This window comes from Barbus barbus, assembly GCF_936440315.1.
Source record: "Barbus barbus genome assembly, chromosome: 4".
Classification (NCBI taxonomy): domain Eukaryota; kingdom Metazoa; phylum Chordata; class Actinopteri; order Cypriniformes; family Cyprinidae; genus Barbus; species Barbus barbus.
In genome coordinates, this window is record NC_136732.1 from 32,114,378 (window position 1) to 32,130,857 (window position 16,480).

At 36.5% G+C, this 16,480-nt stretch overlaps 1 protein-coding gene across 3 annotated transcripts; it reads right to left on the minus strand.

The window, feature by feature from the left end:
• Positions 1-1,816: 1,816 nt before the first annotated feature.
• LOC306867461 (mitochondrial Rho GTPase 1-A-like) lies at positions 1,817-16,224 on the minus strand. 3 transcript variants are annotated; one of them, XM_079413121.1, is made up of 21 exons: positions 15,851-16,215; positions 14,525-14,583; positions 14,317-14,398; positions 14,142-14,185; positions 13,999-14,052; positions 13,761-13,813; positions 12,108-12,216; positions 11,119-11,220; positions 10,908-11,006; positions 10,625-10,733; positions 10,331-10,451; positions 10,064-10,148; positions 9,555-9,700; positions 9,337-9,437; positions 9,121-9,251; positions 8,961-9,044; positions 8,751-8,873; positions 8,037-8,239; positions 6,624-6,746; positions 4,212-4,358; positions 1,817-2,840 (listed from the first exon to the last, which is right to left on the minus strand). In XM_079413121.1, exons 1-21 carry the CDS (start codon positions 15,885-15,887, stop codon positions 2,723-2,725), a joined length of 2,130 nt encoding a protein of 709 aa, XP_079269247.1. In that variant the 5' UTR covers positions 15,888-16,215; the 3' UTR covers positions 1,817-2,722. The 3 variants fall into 3 exon arrangements, with proteins under 3 accessions (XP_079269247.1, XP_079269248.1, XP_079269249.1); XM_079413122.1 differs by lacking the exon at positions 4,212-4,358 and having other exon boundaries at positions 1,818-2,840; positions 15,851-16,224; XM_079413123.1 differs by lacking the exons at positions 4,212-4,358; positions 6,624-6,746 and having other exon boundaries at positions 1,818-2,840.
• Between the last annotated feature and the right edge of the window lie 256 nt (positions 16,225-16,480).

Sequence of the window (16,480 nt, forward strand, 5' to 3'; positions counted from 1 at the left end):
TTATTTCTGCTTTGGGCTGCATTATTGGGCGGTAAGTAGGGGAAATACATTTTATTTTTAAACAATAATTGCTATACAGTCATTTTGTAAAAGTAAAATGAATAAAATGAGAAGAAATAGCGATTATCCATTGATTAAGTAAATTAAAAAAAGAGGCCGCGCTTTTTTGCCTTAAAAAGAGGTTTACACATTGTATTGAAAAGGTTAAGTTGCTTTATTAAAGTGATGTTTATTTTGAATTATGACAAATAATTAGAGGCATTAAACTCCACAATAAACATTTAATCACTGATCTTCATGAGCGATCACAGTTTGGAAGAAAAATGAATTTATCATGAAGAAATTTAAGATGTACTGCAACAACAGACATTTATCAACATCACAGTCTTGCTCACTGTGACCCATGAGGTTCACAAAGGAGCAGGTGGTCTATCAACTCCTGCCTGACATCAGCTGTATCTGCTGCCTGTTAGCACACAGTTCACAAATGTTTATGGACAGAAGGGGCATAAAGAGAGCGTTCATAATTCTTTCAGCCACAACAAGCGCAATCCATGTTCCTATTTGAAACTATTATGGCAGTCCTGCCTTACTCTCAACAAAATAACATTGTTCACAGGTGGTTTTTGTAGACCACATCCTCAAACACAGATTACAGACACTCTCTTGATCAACGTTAAAAAAAAAAAATTCACCAGCATTTACTTCCAATTTTTCATTGTGATCTCAAATAGATAGCGATTGTTCTCAGATCTGCTGACCTTCCGCACAGACTGAACCTGTTCAGCCATGTGACGAAAGCATGGAGTTAACATGAGAAGCACATTTTTGGCCTGCTAATAATCACTTTACCGGCATCCACACAATGAAACTCAGATAATATTACAAACCGACTTTACCTCATATATGTAATACTGGCCCCTGAGGTCTAACTGTTAAGGGTTCCACAGAAACACTGCAAGTACAGAAACAATGGATTAATAGCCATGCCAACAAGAGCCTTTGGCAATATGTCAATAAATTGTATTTTTAATCTAAAACAAGGGTCCGCAACAGGTGGACCGCCATTTTTTTTTATCTTAAAACACGTTGCACAAAAATACAGTACTATTTTAATCTGACATCAGCAGTACATTTTTAAAAAGCATCACAAGAATTATTAAATGAAACACTTGAATACTTACAGCACTCCCATGTTTTTTAGTGTAGAAAAAGAGTTGTATTATAAAGTCTGAACCAGTAAGTCACCCACCGAAGCCTCTGAGGAAAACACATTCAACCACTGAGCAAAGAGATTCCCTTAGGTGCATACATTTTGTAATAATTCTATAAATTCTGCAATAAATATAGACAATATAAATCATTCTGCAACAGGCCTTTTAAATTAAGTATTTAGCAACAACTCTTTTTAGTCACATGGATCCTGCAAATAACACATGAAACGCTAGCAATATGTACATTATATTCATACCATTTTGTCTTTTCGTTTCTTCAGAAAGCCCTGACAGAGCGGAGCTGGCACTACTCCTCCAGTGGACATGCTCATGGCTCTCTGTATGCTGAAAGTCTGCACGCTTCACCATAAACATAAATCAACAGCATGACTTCCCCATGAAACTGTCACATCCTCACTTCTGATCTTTGTATAATAAAGAGACGCTGTCCTCAGTCAAATGCCAAAATACAGGGGAGGTTCTTGTGAATTTGCTTTGCAGTTCTGCAAAAGATGGACAAAAAAAAAAAAAAAGAACCCACACAACCCTGATGAAGTAAAATTCGAGTAGGTGTCTAAGAAGCAAACACAAGACAGATTTATTCACACCATTATTTATTGTAAATGTTTTAAAACCCACATGTGCAACAATCCCATGGCTTTGAACAGGGAAACTGCATTGAAAATTACATATGCTGAAACATTAGAATAAACATGACATTGTCTCTACATGATTGTTAGTCAGGAAGAATTCATACAGTCTTTATAATGCAAGCAGGTCCTTATTAATCTGGTTTGAAATAAACCAATTTACGCCATCTCATTACTGAACATAAAAAGGGTTTTTTCCTGTGCATAATCTTTATAAAGGCCATGGGTAGAAAAGAAAAACAAACAAAATAAAAACCAAATATTGCATAAAAGAATCCGTAACTCTATGACTGCTTCAAACAATGCCAAAAAAAGAGAGAAATAAGGCTAATAAATTAACATAGCTGAGATGTGCCAAGAGTAAAATGACCTTTACATGACAACTGGCTTTGTTTCAGTGCTTCTCCCACAAGCACGAGTGTTATCTGATACAGTTCAAATATGGTTTGTTCACTAACTAAAGACAATCTTAGAATGTCCAGGAAGATATATATACACATAAACAGTGTTCAGTCACCTATCAGTAAACCCTCACGCTCTGCTGTCTCTTCAATATAGGTCACACCAATTAATACTGACCTGAGGAAAACATCAGTGTGCATAAATAAAAACCTCATGTCGGAACAGCAGAGGACACGATTACAGCTCCCACCGTTACTGTAGATGTCCTGTTCCACCACATGGCTGATGAGGTGAGTTCCTATGACACTTGGTTCGGGAAAGGCAGCTTTAACTATACAAAATGTAGCTAACTATTACTAGGAATCTTCTCTCCTAACATGAAGGATGGAATGAGGGATCATAGGTTTTGTAGTTTCTCAGGGGCCCGGGGCTGCTGTAACATGCCGGATGCACTGATCACCGCTGCTTGAGGAGAGCTTTGTACATGGCGAAGCCAAGAACAGCAAACACGGTGGCACCGACGCTCGCCCTCAGCCAAAACGTAGAGTTTTTCAGGTCAGCTTGGGTCATGTGTCTGTAAAAGAGCAAGAGTGAAGGAAACTTGACTCCATGTAAATATCACCATATCAATAAGCCATTCATAATTTTTCTCTACCTCATATTGCTGCTATTTAATATACCCTGTACAACTTTTTTGCACATTCCTCTTTATTACTATTTAAGTCAACAACATACTGACCTGCACATTTATATTTTTTATCTTTTATTTTAATTCGATTCTTTTATTTTTTCTACTTTTCTTTTTCTTAATATTTGTATACTTTATAATTGCACTGTCCTTGGAGCGGACCTGACCTGCATTTCACTGCTGGTTATACTCTGTATAATTGTGTATGTGACAAATAAACATCTCGAATCTTGAAAAAAAGTGGATGTTTGTTAATAAAAACAAGTGCAAGTTTATACAGATATAACTAGTGCTAGAAAATAGGATTTAATTAACATCCATAAATCACCAATTAAATACCACTATGTACAAATATATATAGCATTATTTGAAAGAACAATCTCTCCCAAATTCCCATTTCCATAATGCAAAAAAAAAACTAAAGGATGTTTCATTCCTTTCAAAAACCAAAAATTTATGTAATATTGACTAAGTTTTGTTTCACAGGCAAAAGGCATTTAACTAAACAAAAGTGCTTCAAAAGGTAAGTAAATAGGCTTCATGTAGATTATGCAATATTTTATATATATATATATATAATTTATGATAGGTTTTATGAAATCTACCCGACAATTATTTGAGCATATAATAGCGTTAATACTTATTAAAAATGTATTTTGTTTTGCCTATTGGACGTCCCATGATATACATAAACAGATAAGCTGTTGAAATGGGGAAAGAGGCAGCATGGGAAAGCAGAGGAGAGCATGAGAGAGCCAGCTAATGTTTTCAGGGGCTGAACATGTTTAAAGGAACACCGCTCAGAAGACAAAGACAAGTCAAAGTGAGAAACCGAACAGAAACAGGAGGTCTCTGGTGAGATTAAACCCACCCAACACAAACCCAGAAGGTTTAACTCACTTCAAAAAGCTCAATGCCGCACATCCAAACTCAAGACTGAGACACAAGACTTTAAAGATTTATCAGATCAATGTTTGTGTGTGTGTAACCTATGAAAATGCATAGCTGAAAAAAAAAGATCCCATTAAAGCAACAAAGGTGGCATTCACAATGCAACATAAGTATTGAGTAATCTTCACAAATCAGATCAGTCAATGGCATCTGCAGATACCTTAAGGACGTGGTGAGAATAAGAAAATAAAAGTAAAGAATTTCATTTAACCACCTCACTGAAAACCAGTCAAGAAGAATCCTTCTTTGAACTTAAAACGGCATTTAAATTGTGGCACCTTGTACTCCAGTAAGCAGGGCCTTTACCTGTTACAAACAGGCACAAACGGGTCGACAGACGACTCCATGTAGACCGAGTCCTCTACAAAGCTGACTGCATGAACCTGATGGGTGAGGCTGGACTCCTCGTCAGCCAACAGAAACGTGCCCACATCTTGTATAAAAGGTCTCAACCTTATGCACACAGCATGGCAGTTCAACAACCGCACACCCGACAGAACCACCCCAATGTACCCCACTGCTCACCACATGCTGTCAACACACACACACACACTCTTACACTGGTTATTTAGTAGCAAATTTGTTATAAAATTTAAATTTTTCATATATATATATATATATATATATATATATATATATATATATATATATATTTTATAACCACCTGTAAACTTAGACGATACACTTCTTAAAACAGCAGACTGACTATAAAACGACTGGCTAAATGACAGTCGAGAACAATACATGAAAAACCATCCATCAAAGCACCAAACAATGGGAAGGGAAGCTTGTGTTTTAGATGAAACTATATTAGCAGCAACAGGTTAGACATGTTAGTCATCCAAATACAGACACAATCCAACACAAAATGGGACGTTTAGATGCCACATCGCTGCATATGACCAGTTAGTCCTGAAGAAGCTTTCTTAACTAATGCTGAGAAACAGATGATGGTTAGAAAGGATAGGGACAGAAGGGCAGACTGCTAACATGATGTAAAGAGATGCAAAGCAAAGACGAAAAGGGCAAGCCAAACAAATGAAAAGGAACACCTATGGAGGGACAGAACAAAACAAATTCACAAGATTAAATTCAACAGATAGATTTAAATTCAGTAAATACATAATAAAGCGTTAACTAAATTTTGTGCACCATGAGAAAGAGATGAAAACCCAAAGGGGTGTAAGACAGGCACATACTTAAAAAAAAAAATAAAATTGATAAAATAAAGTTCTGAAATAATATTAATGGTCACTTATTCTTTTCTGTGTAAATAAGCATAAGGAAATCGTTAAACTCACACCCGTGAATTCTTCTGGTGTTACAGTTTATAAGCCGTAAGAAAGATTAGATGATCTATGAAATCGAAGAGATCAACTCGGGAAGAAATGCAACCAAAAAGGGAGGGCTCATATGAACCAGGTGGTCACATTTGTCCCTGGAGCAAGGATGAGTGAATTAGTGCAGATTTACTGCTTGCATATCCACCTCGACTCACTAGAGAGAAGGGTTAAACATCATGAGGACAAACGCAAATCTGTCTTATTCTATCCAAAATACAGAAGATTCCTTTTTTAAACATATGTTTTTAATGTTTATGGCATGTTTGAGAATAAACATATCCATTTGAAGGTATAAAATAAACAATTCTAAGCAATGCTGCATGAATCTGAATGAGAGTATGCCTAAACATAAAAGGACAAAACATTTGAACTAGAGATGGAAATCAAGAGAATTTAAGATTTCTCTCTCAGGCTCAATCAGGCTGAGATTGTTTGCACACAAATGTTTTTATTTTGAATTTATTCCTGAGAAGGCAAATCTGATTTTTCATTTTTGGGTGAACTATCCTTTAAGTGTCACATGATTCCTTAGCTTTAAATATAGGTCTTCATATGAATAATGACTAATTACACTGACAAGGTCTAACAATAACAAACACAATGTTTGGTTTAAAAAAAAAAATGTATAGTTTAGGAAAGAACCACTTAACTGACTCAGTGAATAAGTTACAGTCTCGACTCAATTATTTAAGAAAATCACTCATAAGAGTCCTTGTTTTGCAACGGCTTGTTTAGTGTCTATCAGCATTGGCAGAGCAATTCAGGTGTTCAACAACAGTTATGCGAAAAATGTGACTAAAATCATTTGTTTCTATTTTTAAAAAATGATTCCCATCTCTAGTGTTAACTTATTAATTTTTAAAAAAAAAGAAAAAAAAAAAGAAAAGAAAGTTATGTTATGAGTAAAAGATTATGTAAATGCTTATGCTCAAGCACGCAAGCAGGATTTAGTCTGCTTCGCACACAATTGCTAAGATGCCTGAAGCAGAATCAAAAGTGTGCTACCATGCCTCAGGCATTACTGAGACTTGAATAGCAAACGCTGGATTCAAATAAAATGTTAATCAACAAGAGCTGCTAGAATGCCATATGTTTGGGCTTTGTGTGGATGAAATGAGTCAATGAGAGCATCTGGCAAGTCTACTTGGAGACATCTCTGACTTTTTGATAGTTTAAATTTGAACTTAAAAATAACACAGAAGTGCTCATTTTAACATATAGCCAGAAAATCTCCCAACATCTCTCTGTGGATATGCAATGTAAACCTGTCAGGCCAACAGCAAGTAAAGAGGAGAGGTGGAGGGTTAAGAAGCCGAGGTTAGAGATCGCCCTGCGGAGAGGGTGAATGGGGATATATAGGGCTATACTCAGAGACCTGTTCAGAAATGCACTGTAGAATTTGGCCTTTACCGAGCGCACCAGCTCAGAGTTCAGGAGGTTGTGACAGATGCAATAGGTACACCTGTTGCAGCTGCACATGCAGCGTAACTTGGCGTGGCTGCAGAAACACACACAGACAGGAAGAGTCAGTATCATGTGACCGTTCCAGGAGAGCTGGATCCCAAAGCTGCTTCTCTGCTTGGGCTTGGAGATGGAGGAGTGCAGGGAGGTCAGCACAGTAAACGAAATACATGGGGGAAAAAAAACAAAAAACTATTCTACTGCTGTGAGAAGAGATTGTTGGGAAAACCGGCTATCTACAGACACGTTATGCAAATGGTAAGAACAGGAAAAGAAAGTACGCTGGGAAGCCTTGAAACATCACAAGTAAAACACATAAAAGGAAAGATTCCTAGAAGCTAGCAAAACAAACTCAAGCCAGAAGCTTGAACAGGGCTGCACGATTAATCCAAATAAAACCTAATTCTAAAAATCCTAAAACCTAAGCCTAATAATAGTGATATGGTTTTAGTGTGATTATCAAATCACAAAGACTGATGATGACTCAAAAAAATACTATGGAAGTCAAATGGACAAGTAACTGTTCATTTGTGACCAGCAGAATAAGGAAATTCATACAAGTTTGGAACAACCTGAGTAAATGAAGACCTATGAAGATCCCTAGAAGAGCTCCCTGCAGTTTGCCACCAAAATAAAAGCTCAATGGTTTAATATTTGAAAACAAGAGATTAAAATAGCCATTAATATAAGTATGGAAACTTTACAGATGTACTATAAAATTACTGTTGTTTTTGTTGTTATTGATCTATAAATTAAAGTTTTGGGCCAAATTGTGCAGCCCAACAAAAAAAAAAAAACAACTTGGATCTTATTTAGAAAAGAAAAGAGCAACAAATTTCAAGTGAAAGTTCATTCCTAACAATAGATTACCAAAAATTCTGCATATTAGTATTGTATAAATTGGTCCAGACCAGTAGCAGGCGCTTTTACACATACGTCCTTTTCCGGAAAAATTATGTAATTTTTTACTGTCAAAACCAGTTACAATTTAAACTAAAGTTCTCACACACAGCCTTATGAAAGAACTGGTGCATAGCTTGCATCACCACCTTCCACTACATAAATGAAACCTGAAATTGTAATGCGCTACATTAAAAGACCATAGAACTAATACTCGAACGACTCTGAAAACGAATGAATGAAAAATCAGCTTTCCAAGATACAGCGGCTAGCTGCTACTATGATACCTAACAACTTTAGAAGCACAAAAGGAGACAAACTGATACACAAGCAAAAGAAGGAGAGTCAGAGGAGCCAATCACGATCTAACAGGAGTAGAAGACAGTGGAGCAGATGGGTCTGGTTGAAGAAGGGGCTGTATACTCACGGATACATGGCCATGGTGGTGAGTTTGGTATAGATGTCTTTGCTGGGTGCTTCGGCCGTGTTGCAGGTGAACATCTGCGGCGGGTGAAGCTTATGTTTCCGACAGAAATCCAGCGGAGACAGGCTGTAGTTCTGACGGGCTTCATGCAGGTCTGACTTGGCAGCAATAATAACACAGGGTGTCTTGCTGTCCAAGAAGTGTTTCTGTGAAAGAACATCACAATGTTAACGTGTGGAGTTATTTTTGTGTTTTTATTGAGCTTTTTTTTTGTTGTTGTTGTTGATTGGTGACTGTTGACCACGCCCACTGAGCTTTAACTGATCCACAATAAACTGACAAACAAGCAAAATAAATAGTTTTGCGATAACATCTAGGATAGTTTTTGCTTACTCTTTTTTTTCATATATGGACTAAGACCCATATGAAAACATTTATTTTCAATTGTAAGAATACTTCTAAATATTGCTGTTTTTCTGTATTTTTGATCAAAGAAATGCAGCTTTGGCAAGCATAAAAGACTTTAAAAAAAAATATTTACCACCCCAAACTTTTGAATATTAGGCAAGACAATTTTAATAAAGCAGAATTATTATTTTTCTTACCAACGTCACATTTAATAAAGAACATATAATTGCATAACCAGGACGTAACCAGCGGTCTAGTATCAAACTGGCTTAAGTCCTGCCAACAAATATATTTTTTAAATATGCTAACCTTGTAGACTTTAGCGCAATATTCAAAAGAACGTGGGTTGCTGATGTCATACACCAAGCAAACAACATCACAAGCCAGATCAGCCTCAGAAAGGTACTCAAAGTCCGGCAGCACCTCGTGTAGCTGAAGAAAGAGAGAAAAACAATCAGCACTGGCTAGACATGAACATGACTATACATTAGTAGACAAAGCAAAAGAACTTTAACTTACAAGCAGATATTTCTCTTGTCCATAAACATAAGTGGTGCTGATGGCATAGTAAGACTTGTGGTCTTCTCTTATCTTCTTCTGACGCTGCAATATGAAGGAGACCGTCAAAATCAAGCCCAAGGCAAAACACTACATGCTCCTGTGAGGCATCTGTACTCACCGCAAGGTTCCGGCCCAGGAAAGCCTGCAGAAAGCCACTTTTACCGCTGCCTTGAGCTCCTAGGACATTGCAGTGGAAAACACTGCGCTGGGTCTGTTTCTTCTGCAGGTCAATGCGCTTATTCCTCGTGACTGCACAAAAACGACACATTAATGAATTAGAAATCAGTCTTATATATGAATGAACGAATCAAGATACACACTGAAGCACTCTTACTTGTCATAGCAGCTGCCTGTGACTCCTGTTCTTGGATAATAGAGTAACCGAGATAACCCAAGTACTCTAAACATCGCTGCACATCTAGGTATGTTGTTAGCCTGAGATGAAGATAAATCATGTTACAGTCTTTCATTCAGATGAACACAAATATCAAAAAGTTAATCTTTTCCAATTATTTCCATTTTCAAGTACTGTTGGATGAAGGCAGCACTCACGTCCACTGGGAAAGGTAGCCTTGGTAAGTAATCCAGCCTTGCTCATTGGTGCAGACTGTGTTGTTGACATCGGGACCCCAGGGCATGTAGGGAAAGACCTTGAACAAATCCTTCAGCTCATCTGGAGACAGAGCACAGTCTCGATCCTAATGCAAAGAAAAAATAAAAAAAGTACAGATTCATTCAATAGGCCATTCTTAAGGGCCCATTCTTGTGTTCATTACTATTTTTTAGTTTTTCCTACATGGGTATCTTTAATTTGTGCATCTCATCTCGCTATTTTTTCTTAAGCCACCTTTAAAAAAACTCAAGAATACCTGTGAATGGCCCCTGACATGTCCTTCTACAAGGCGGTGGTGTAAAACACACCCTTGCATTACGCAATTAAACAAAAGAGCCAGGAGGCATACAGTCAGTCTATCATCTTCATTCATGCTCTGACTGAAGCTAGATAACAGTCCTTATCAAATGCAGCTGTTTGGAAAACATTTGTATTTGGCTGAGCTCACTTTGTCATGCTTGTCAAAGACGCTCTGGAGGAAGAGGTAGGCGTTGTGGTTCAGCTCTGTGGTGCAGTCCGGAGGTATTTTTAACCTAGGAAAACAAATAGATTATTGAACTAATTAGAAAACCACAATTTGAATTTGTGTGTGTCTTTGCAAAATGGGGCAGCGCAACAGATCTGCAAAAAATGTGATCCAACCTGAGATGAGATATGAACTACTTGAAACATGATTCATGTAAAGTTGAAGTACTGGATCTGGGCTGGGACTCACAGTGGAAACAGGTATTCCTGCGTCAGCTCCAGGTCATCATCATAACCAAACCTCCTGAGCACAGTCCATGTGGTCTCATGCCTTCCTCTCTGAATAAAAAGTGTATGAAGGAACAGAAAACCTAGAAAACAGAAGAAAGAACATCTCAGATACAACAGAAACTGATAAATGAAGGAACATGAGGAATTTACAAACATGCACTATATATATATATATATATATATATATATATAACAATGGGAAGTCAAGTATCACTGTGATATAAAAAGCCAGCAACATTTGTACTCAGCTCACCCTTCAGTGTGAGGCCATTGTCTTTAACCCCATCTGACATATTTTTCCGCACAACATTCTTCACGTCCTCCAAGGCTTGAGGTGCCAGGGGTATGTTAAAACAAGTTCTCTGCAACGCAATATCAACAATCATCAACAAAGTTGCTTGAGAAAATATGACGCTCTCATTAATATGCAGTTTGTGCAGCTGTGTGTGTAAACAACCTCTCCTGTCATTTATTTGAGGAAGTATTAAAATGCCACAGCAATTTGAGTACAGAGTTCTGAAGAAAACTGCTCTCACCTGGAAGAAATTAAGCTCATTATCGTTTAGAACGCCATCATTGTCCAGGTCTGATATTTTGAAAATGCGAGTAAGTGCTTTGATGCAAGAAGGCTTCATCTGGAGAATAAACAGGGAACACATTACTTATTTGAATATTTTGATGTTCTTCTTTGTAATATAAAGTGGTCATATTAACAGGCCCAGCAGTCCAACTGAAGTAATATTTGACCTCTTTCTCTTCTGGAGAGTACAGCGGTCCTGTCGGGTGCAGAACAGCCTTCTGGGCGTAGTAGAACAACTCCGAGATATTTTTCAGGTTTTTGGCTGAACACTAAGAATGAATAAAGTCATTACATCAGTAAAGTACATCATGGTTTATATATTCCATATATTCAAAAAAATACAGCATTCTTGTTTCCATTTTTTTATCTTCCTTTTTTCCTCTACATCTAATATAATCCACAATTTAAAAAGATTTCATAATTTTTTAATGAATTTAAATTAAGCAGAAATCAACTGTAAACAATAAATAATTGTTTTTCTATCAGACAGGGATCTTTAACAGGGAAGGAACCACATTATATTTTGTATAAAACTCAATTGCATGGTCTATAAGAACATGCCTAATATATCAATAAAATATTTACATATTGTTTACACTGCAAAGCCATTCAAATAATTGCTTTATAACTGACACATAAAGTCATATACTTGCATTTGCATTTTACTTTATTAAATTAACTTTATTCATCCATATTATCCTCCCATATTGATTTCAACTGTTTTCTTTTACATATAATTTCTTTTTCCCCCACAAAAATAAATAAATAATGATCTGAGATCAAACAAATACTGGTGGATACCTGACATAAAAGGTGTGGTTTTCTTGGCGGTGAAAAAAAAAGAAAAAAAAAAAAGTGTACGATACAGAGGCATGCAAATCAAGTAAAGCTTCATGTGCACAGGAATAAAGGACTGATTTGATTTGCATTCACTGGACTCTTAGTGTGAGAGCTCTGTCTTTCCCTTTAGACTGAAACCAATTCCTCAAGTAAAGCAGGAATGAGCGATGGACATATGACCCAAAGGGTGATGTCACTCTCCTCCATGACACTCCTGCCCCTCTGCACACACTCAGTCTCACAGCTCTGAGAGACACATACAGCACGTCGTCACCTACGTTTAGATCAGACTGTGCAGACTTAGTGCATTTCTCACCTCCACACAGGTCTCAATCTCAGAGTACTGGTTCATGATAGGCAGGATGGTCTCCATGCTGCTGTGCTCCACCAGGTCAGATTTATTCCCCACCAGGATCAATGGTACTCTGTGACAAGACAATAGGATTAAAACATGTATTAGCTTCAGACAATGCCTGAATCATGCGTGGCATTGTGCCATCAAATAAATTAAAATAAAGAGAGAGAGAGAGAAATGTCATGAGTATTCCTCTGGAAATCAGCCTAAGAATGGCTTGATTATAGTTGCCTCTGTATATTAAATCAGGTAAAAGAAAGCATTTTACAAAAAAAAAAAAACTAATAAAAAAGGACAAAGTGAGGGCATGAGAACATACAAGTTTTACATTGTAAGTACATAGATTATTTTGTTACACTTTATTTTAAGGTGTCCTTGTTACAGTGTAATTATACATTTAGGAACTGAGTAATATTAATTGGTCTGCTAAATGACTAAAAGTAAAGTAAAGTAATATTAATTAACCACAAGTACTTACTATATGGTTAGGGTTAGGATTAGACGTTGGCTAGGGTTACTTGCATGTAATTATGCATAATTTAGTGTTGTTAAAAGTATGTATGCATGCATGCATGCATATATGTGTGTGTGTGTGTGTGTGTCATCCTGGACCACAAAAGCAGTCATAAGTAGCTCAGGTATATTTGTAGCAATAGCCAACAATACATTGTATGGTTCAAAATTATAGATTTTTCTTTATGCCAAATATCATTAGGATATTAAGTAAATATCACGTTCCATGAAGATATTGTAAATTTATCAATATTTAAAAAATAATGTAAAAACTTAATTTTTGATAAGTAATATGCATTGCTAAGGACTTCATTTGGACAACTTTAAAGGTGATTTTCTCAATATTTAAATTTGTTTTGCACCCTCAGATTCTAGATTTTCAAATAGTTGTATCTCAGCCAAATATTGCCCAGTGCTAACAAACCATACATCAATGGAAAGCTTATTTATTCAGCTTTCATATGATATATAAATCTCATTTTCAAAAATTGACCCTTATGACTGGTTTTGTGGTCCAGGGTCACATATTGTTTTGGATATGGATAATTATATTGCCATTTATTTTGCTTGCTTTTGAGTTGATGCCATATATGCTTGAATATGAAAGTACCTAAAATGCTTTAAATTATATTGATGTAGAGCTTAGATAAATGTACATGACTTCCTGTAATTATACTGTAGAACAGGTGTGAAAACTTGATTGTTACTAACCACAAAGGTTACTAAGAGGGTACACGGGGGTGAAGAGAAGGTTTAAAACCACAAGCGGATGTAAAACAAACAAGACTACAAAGGAGAAGAGAGCTAAAAGAAGATGACAGCATAGGAGAAGACGGAAGGACATTCGGCAATCGGCAACAAAGATATCTTCATGGCGAAAACAGAAATAAATAAAACAAACAATTAAAAAAAGAAATTTAAGGGTCATTAATATTTGAAATTTATATACATCTTAGGCTTGTATTTTTTTGCTGCAGCATCAAAATTTAAATCAAGAACTGTGAAATTTGACTTACATCTAAAATTTTGGCATCACAACCTTATTTAATAGAATATGGTTAAAAAACAGCAAGTTAAAAAACCTGGCAGGACGCCACACACCTGCTGTCCTTATCCGTTCTGTCATTGATGAGGGGAATCCAATGACTCGTCACCTACAGGATGCCAATATGATGAGACACAGCAGAACCATTTACATTGCACAAGTAAAAGCTACATTATACAAACAAACAGACAAAAAAACGATCAGAAGTTAAGTTATATAGCAAGACATGAATGTGGATCTGTAACTACAGGCTGGTGCATTTTTGTGTTTGGAATACAAGAAAAGAAGACTTACCTTTTCGATTGATTTCTTGTTGTTTACTGAATATACGATGCATATAACATTGGCCTGTGCCAAGACAGAAAGCACAAGGAAGGTGAATAAAAGAATAAAATCAAACTAAATTGTCTCAGCAAAGAGACTAAAACCAGGCCCACCTTTGTTATTTCTTGGTAAAGCTGCTCATCTGACTGTTCTGCTTCTGAAAGATCAAAAATATGGAAGAAGAGAATTAAAAACTAAAGAATAACCATCTTAGGGTTGCGGCATTGACAAGAACACCAAAGCAGGCTGTATGAGTCTCTTCATACAGTGATGTACATGTGTCAATACCTGAATAGTCCACTATATGAGTGGGCACTCTCTCAGGTGTGACATCTGCAGGAATAGTGATCTCCTCAGCTCTGAGAGGAACCTTTCAAGAGATGCACAACACGAGCATGAGAAACACAATACTAATGCAATGTATGTGCACACAGACAAGCATAAGATTGACTTGAAGTTCCCTTTGAACTTGAGTCGTTTCAGCGAATGACTGTACCTCATCAGGGAATTCCTCACTGACGAGTGACATGATTAGGGAGGTCTTCCCCACTTTGGCTGTGAAGAAAAAGAAGTCCCCAATGACCACTGTGTTCTAGATGTATTAATAGCACCAAATGATTAACAGAAACATGATTGATCAAGATCAAGATTAGAGCGCCCTTATAAAGGGGTAGTTCACATAATATTTAAGTTGAACTCTTTCATTTCAATGTCAACCATGCAGCATAATGAACTCTTATAAAAACTACTTTAAAAAAAATAAAAAATGTCACGCCACAATATAAGAATGAACTAGCAAACAGTAAAAAAAAGTAAAAACTTATAAATTTTTATATAAACATTTATGCAAACTAAACTACAAAAAAAACGAATGGACAAGTTCTGATCAGTGTTATTTTCAAATAATTGAGAAGCTGTTATGCTTTATTAATATTAAGTTTTTTTGTTGTGTTTTAATCATTATTTTTTGTTTCTTTGTAAAATGTGTCTACATATTTTTTATTAAAGTTTTAGTTATTTTTGTACATCAAATGAAAATGAGAAATGCTGCCTTATCAACTACCTAAAACAAAACCAGTTTAATATTTTTTAGTTAACATTTATTTTAAGTAATAATTTATGAGTTTAGTTTTAGTTAATAACAATAACCCTGGTTCTGATATTTCCAAATATTAAACGCACTGATGAGCGATCAGTATGTTATATTCTGAATGTTTCAATCTAAATCTTAACACCTTAAGATGCTGAAATGTCTCACATCAGTAATGACTTTATTAAACGGACAGGCTGAGGGGTCTGAAGCTTGATGGTTTGGCATTGGTGAGCAGTATGTTCACATGGACACGTACTATTCTGGCTGACCTTTCGAAACTTTGGCAGCTCTGGAGGCCTGCTCCTAAAACTTTTATAAATAACTGTTATGATAAACACGGGTGTAAACTAATCAAAACAACAACGACACACCCATTTTTAATATCAGAGCCTGCTGATCTGCTCAAATATGATTAAAACGGCCATTCTTTCGGCTATTTGACACACAATACACAAGCATGTGTATTAAAATAACATTTGTAGTGACTCTTAAAAACATGCACAAAACGTAATACCTGCTATTTCTGGGAAAATATCTCTTTTATTCTGTCACTTGTCAATTTAATTTCATATGGAGGAATAAGAAATGTTTGTAAAAACATTCAAATATAGAATGGACGGATGTTATTGGGCATATAACAGTGAACAGCAGCACATATTGACCAACTAGAGAGATGCAAATCAGCAGCCATTCGACTCTTACATAACTGAACCGAATCAATTCACTTACGTTCACCGACAAGTAATATCCTCACGTCCTTTCTCATCGTTGCAACTTTGATGTGATCAAAATAAAAAGTGCTTTATCGTAGATCATTGATCCTGCAGCTATATATGTACCAGCGCAGGCCTCTGTAGGGCAAAACGGACGGAGTCAGTCTGAATAAAACCTCTGCTCACACCAGTTTAACACACAGCTGATTCATGCCAGGGAGACTAAGCGATTCCGCATCTATGTAGGCACTGCTCGCTTTCTTCAGATTCACTTCATGACATTTCTCGGTTCACATTTCAAGCTCACGCCAGAAACGGCTGACCTCCAGTAACCGGTGACTACGGAACGCAGCTACGGACAAACGCGGAGTTCCTCGCGCTGACATGTTCTGTTCACCGTTCGCAGTCTTGATGTTGCAGCGCCTTCTGTAGGACTGGCGTGTAAACCACCTCCGGCAACATCTGTACAGCTGGCTAAATACTGATATTCCGTCACTAAAACTATTTCAGGTTTTGGTTTATGTAGATGGTCTTGATGATAAACATTATTATTACAATGGGTCATAAATATGCATAAAAGTAAGTGGAATAACAGTAAATACTCTTTAAATTGTTTCTAAAATAAATGTAAAAATTACTTAGAATC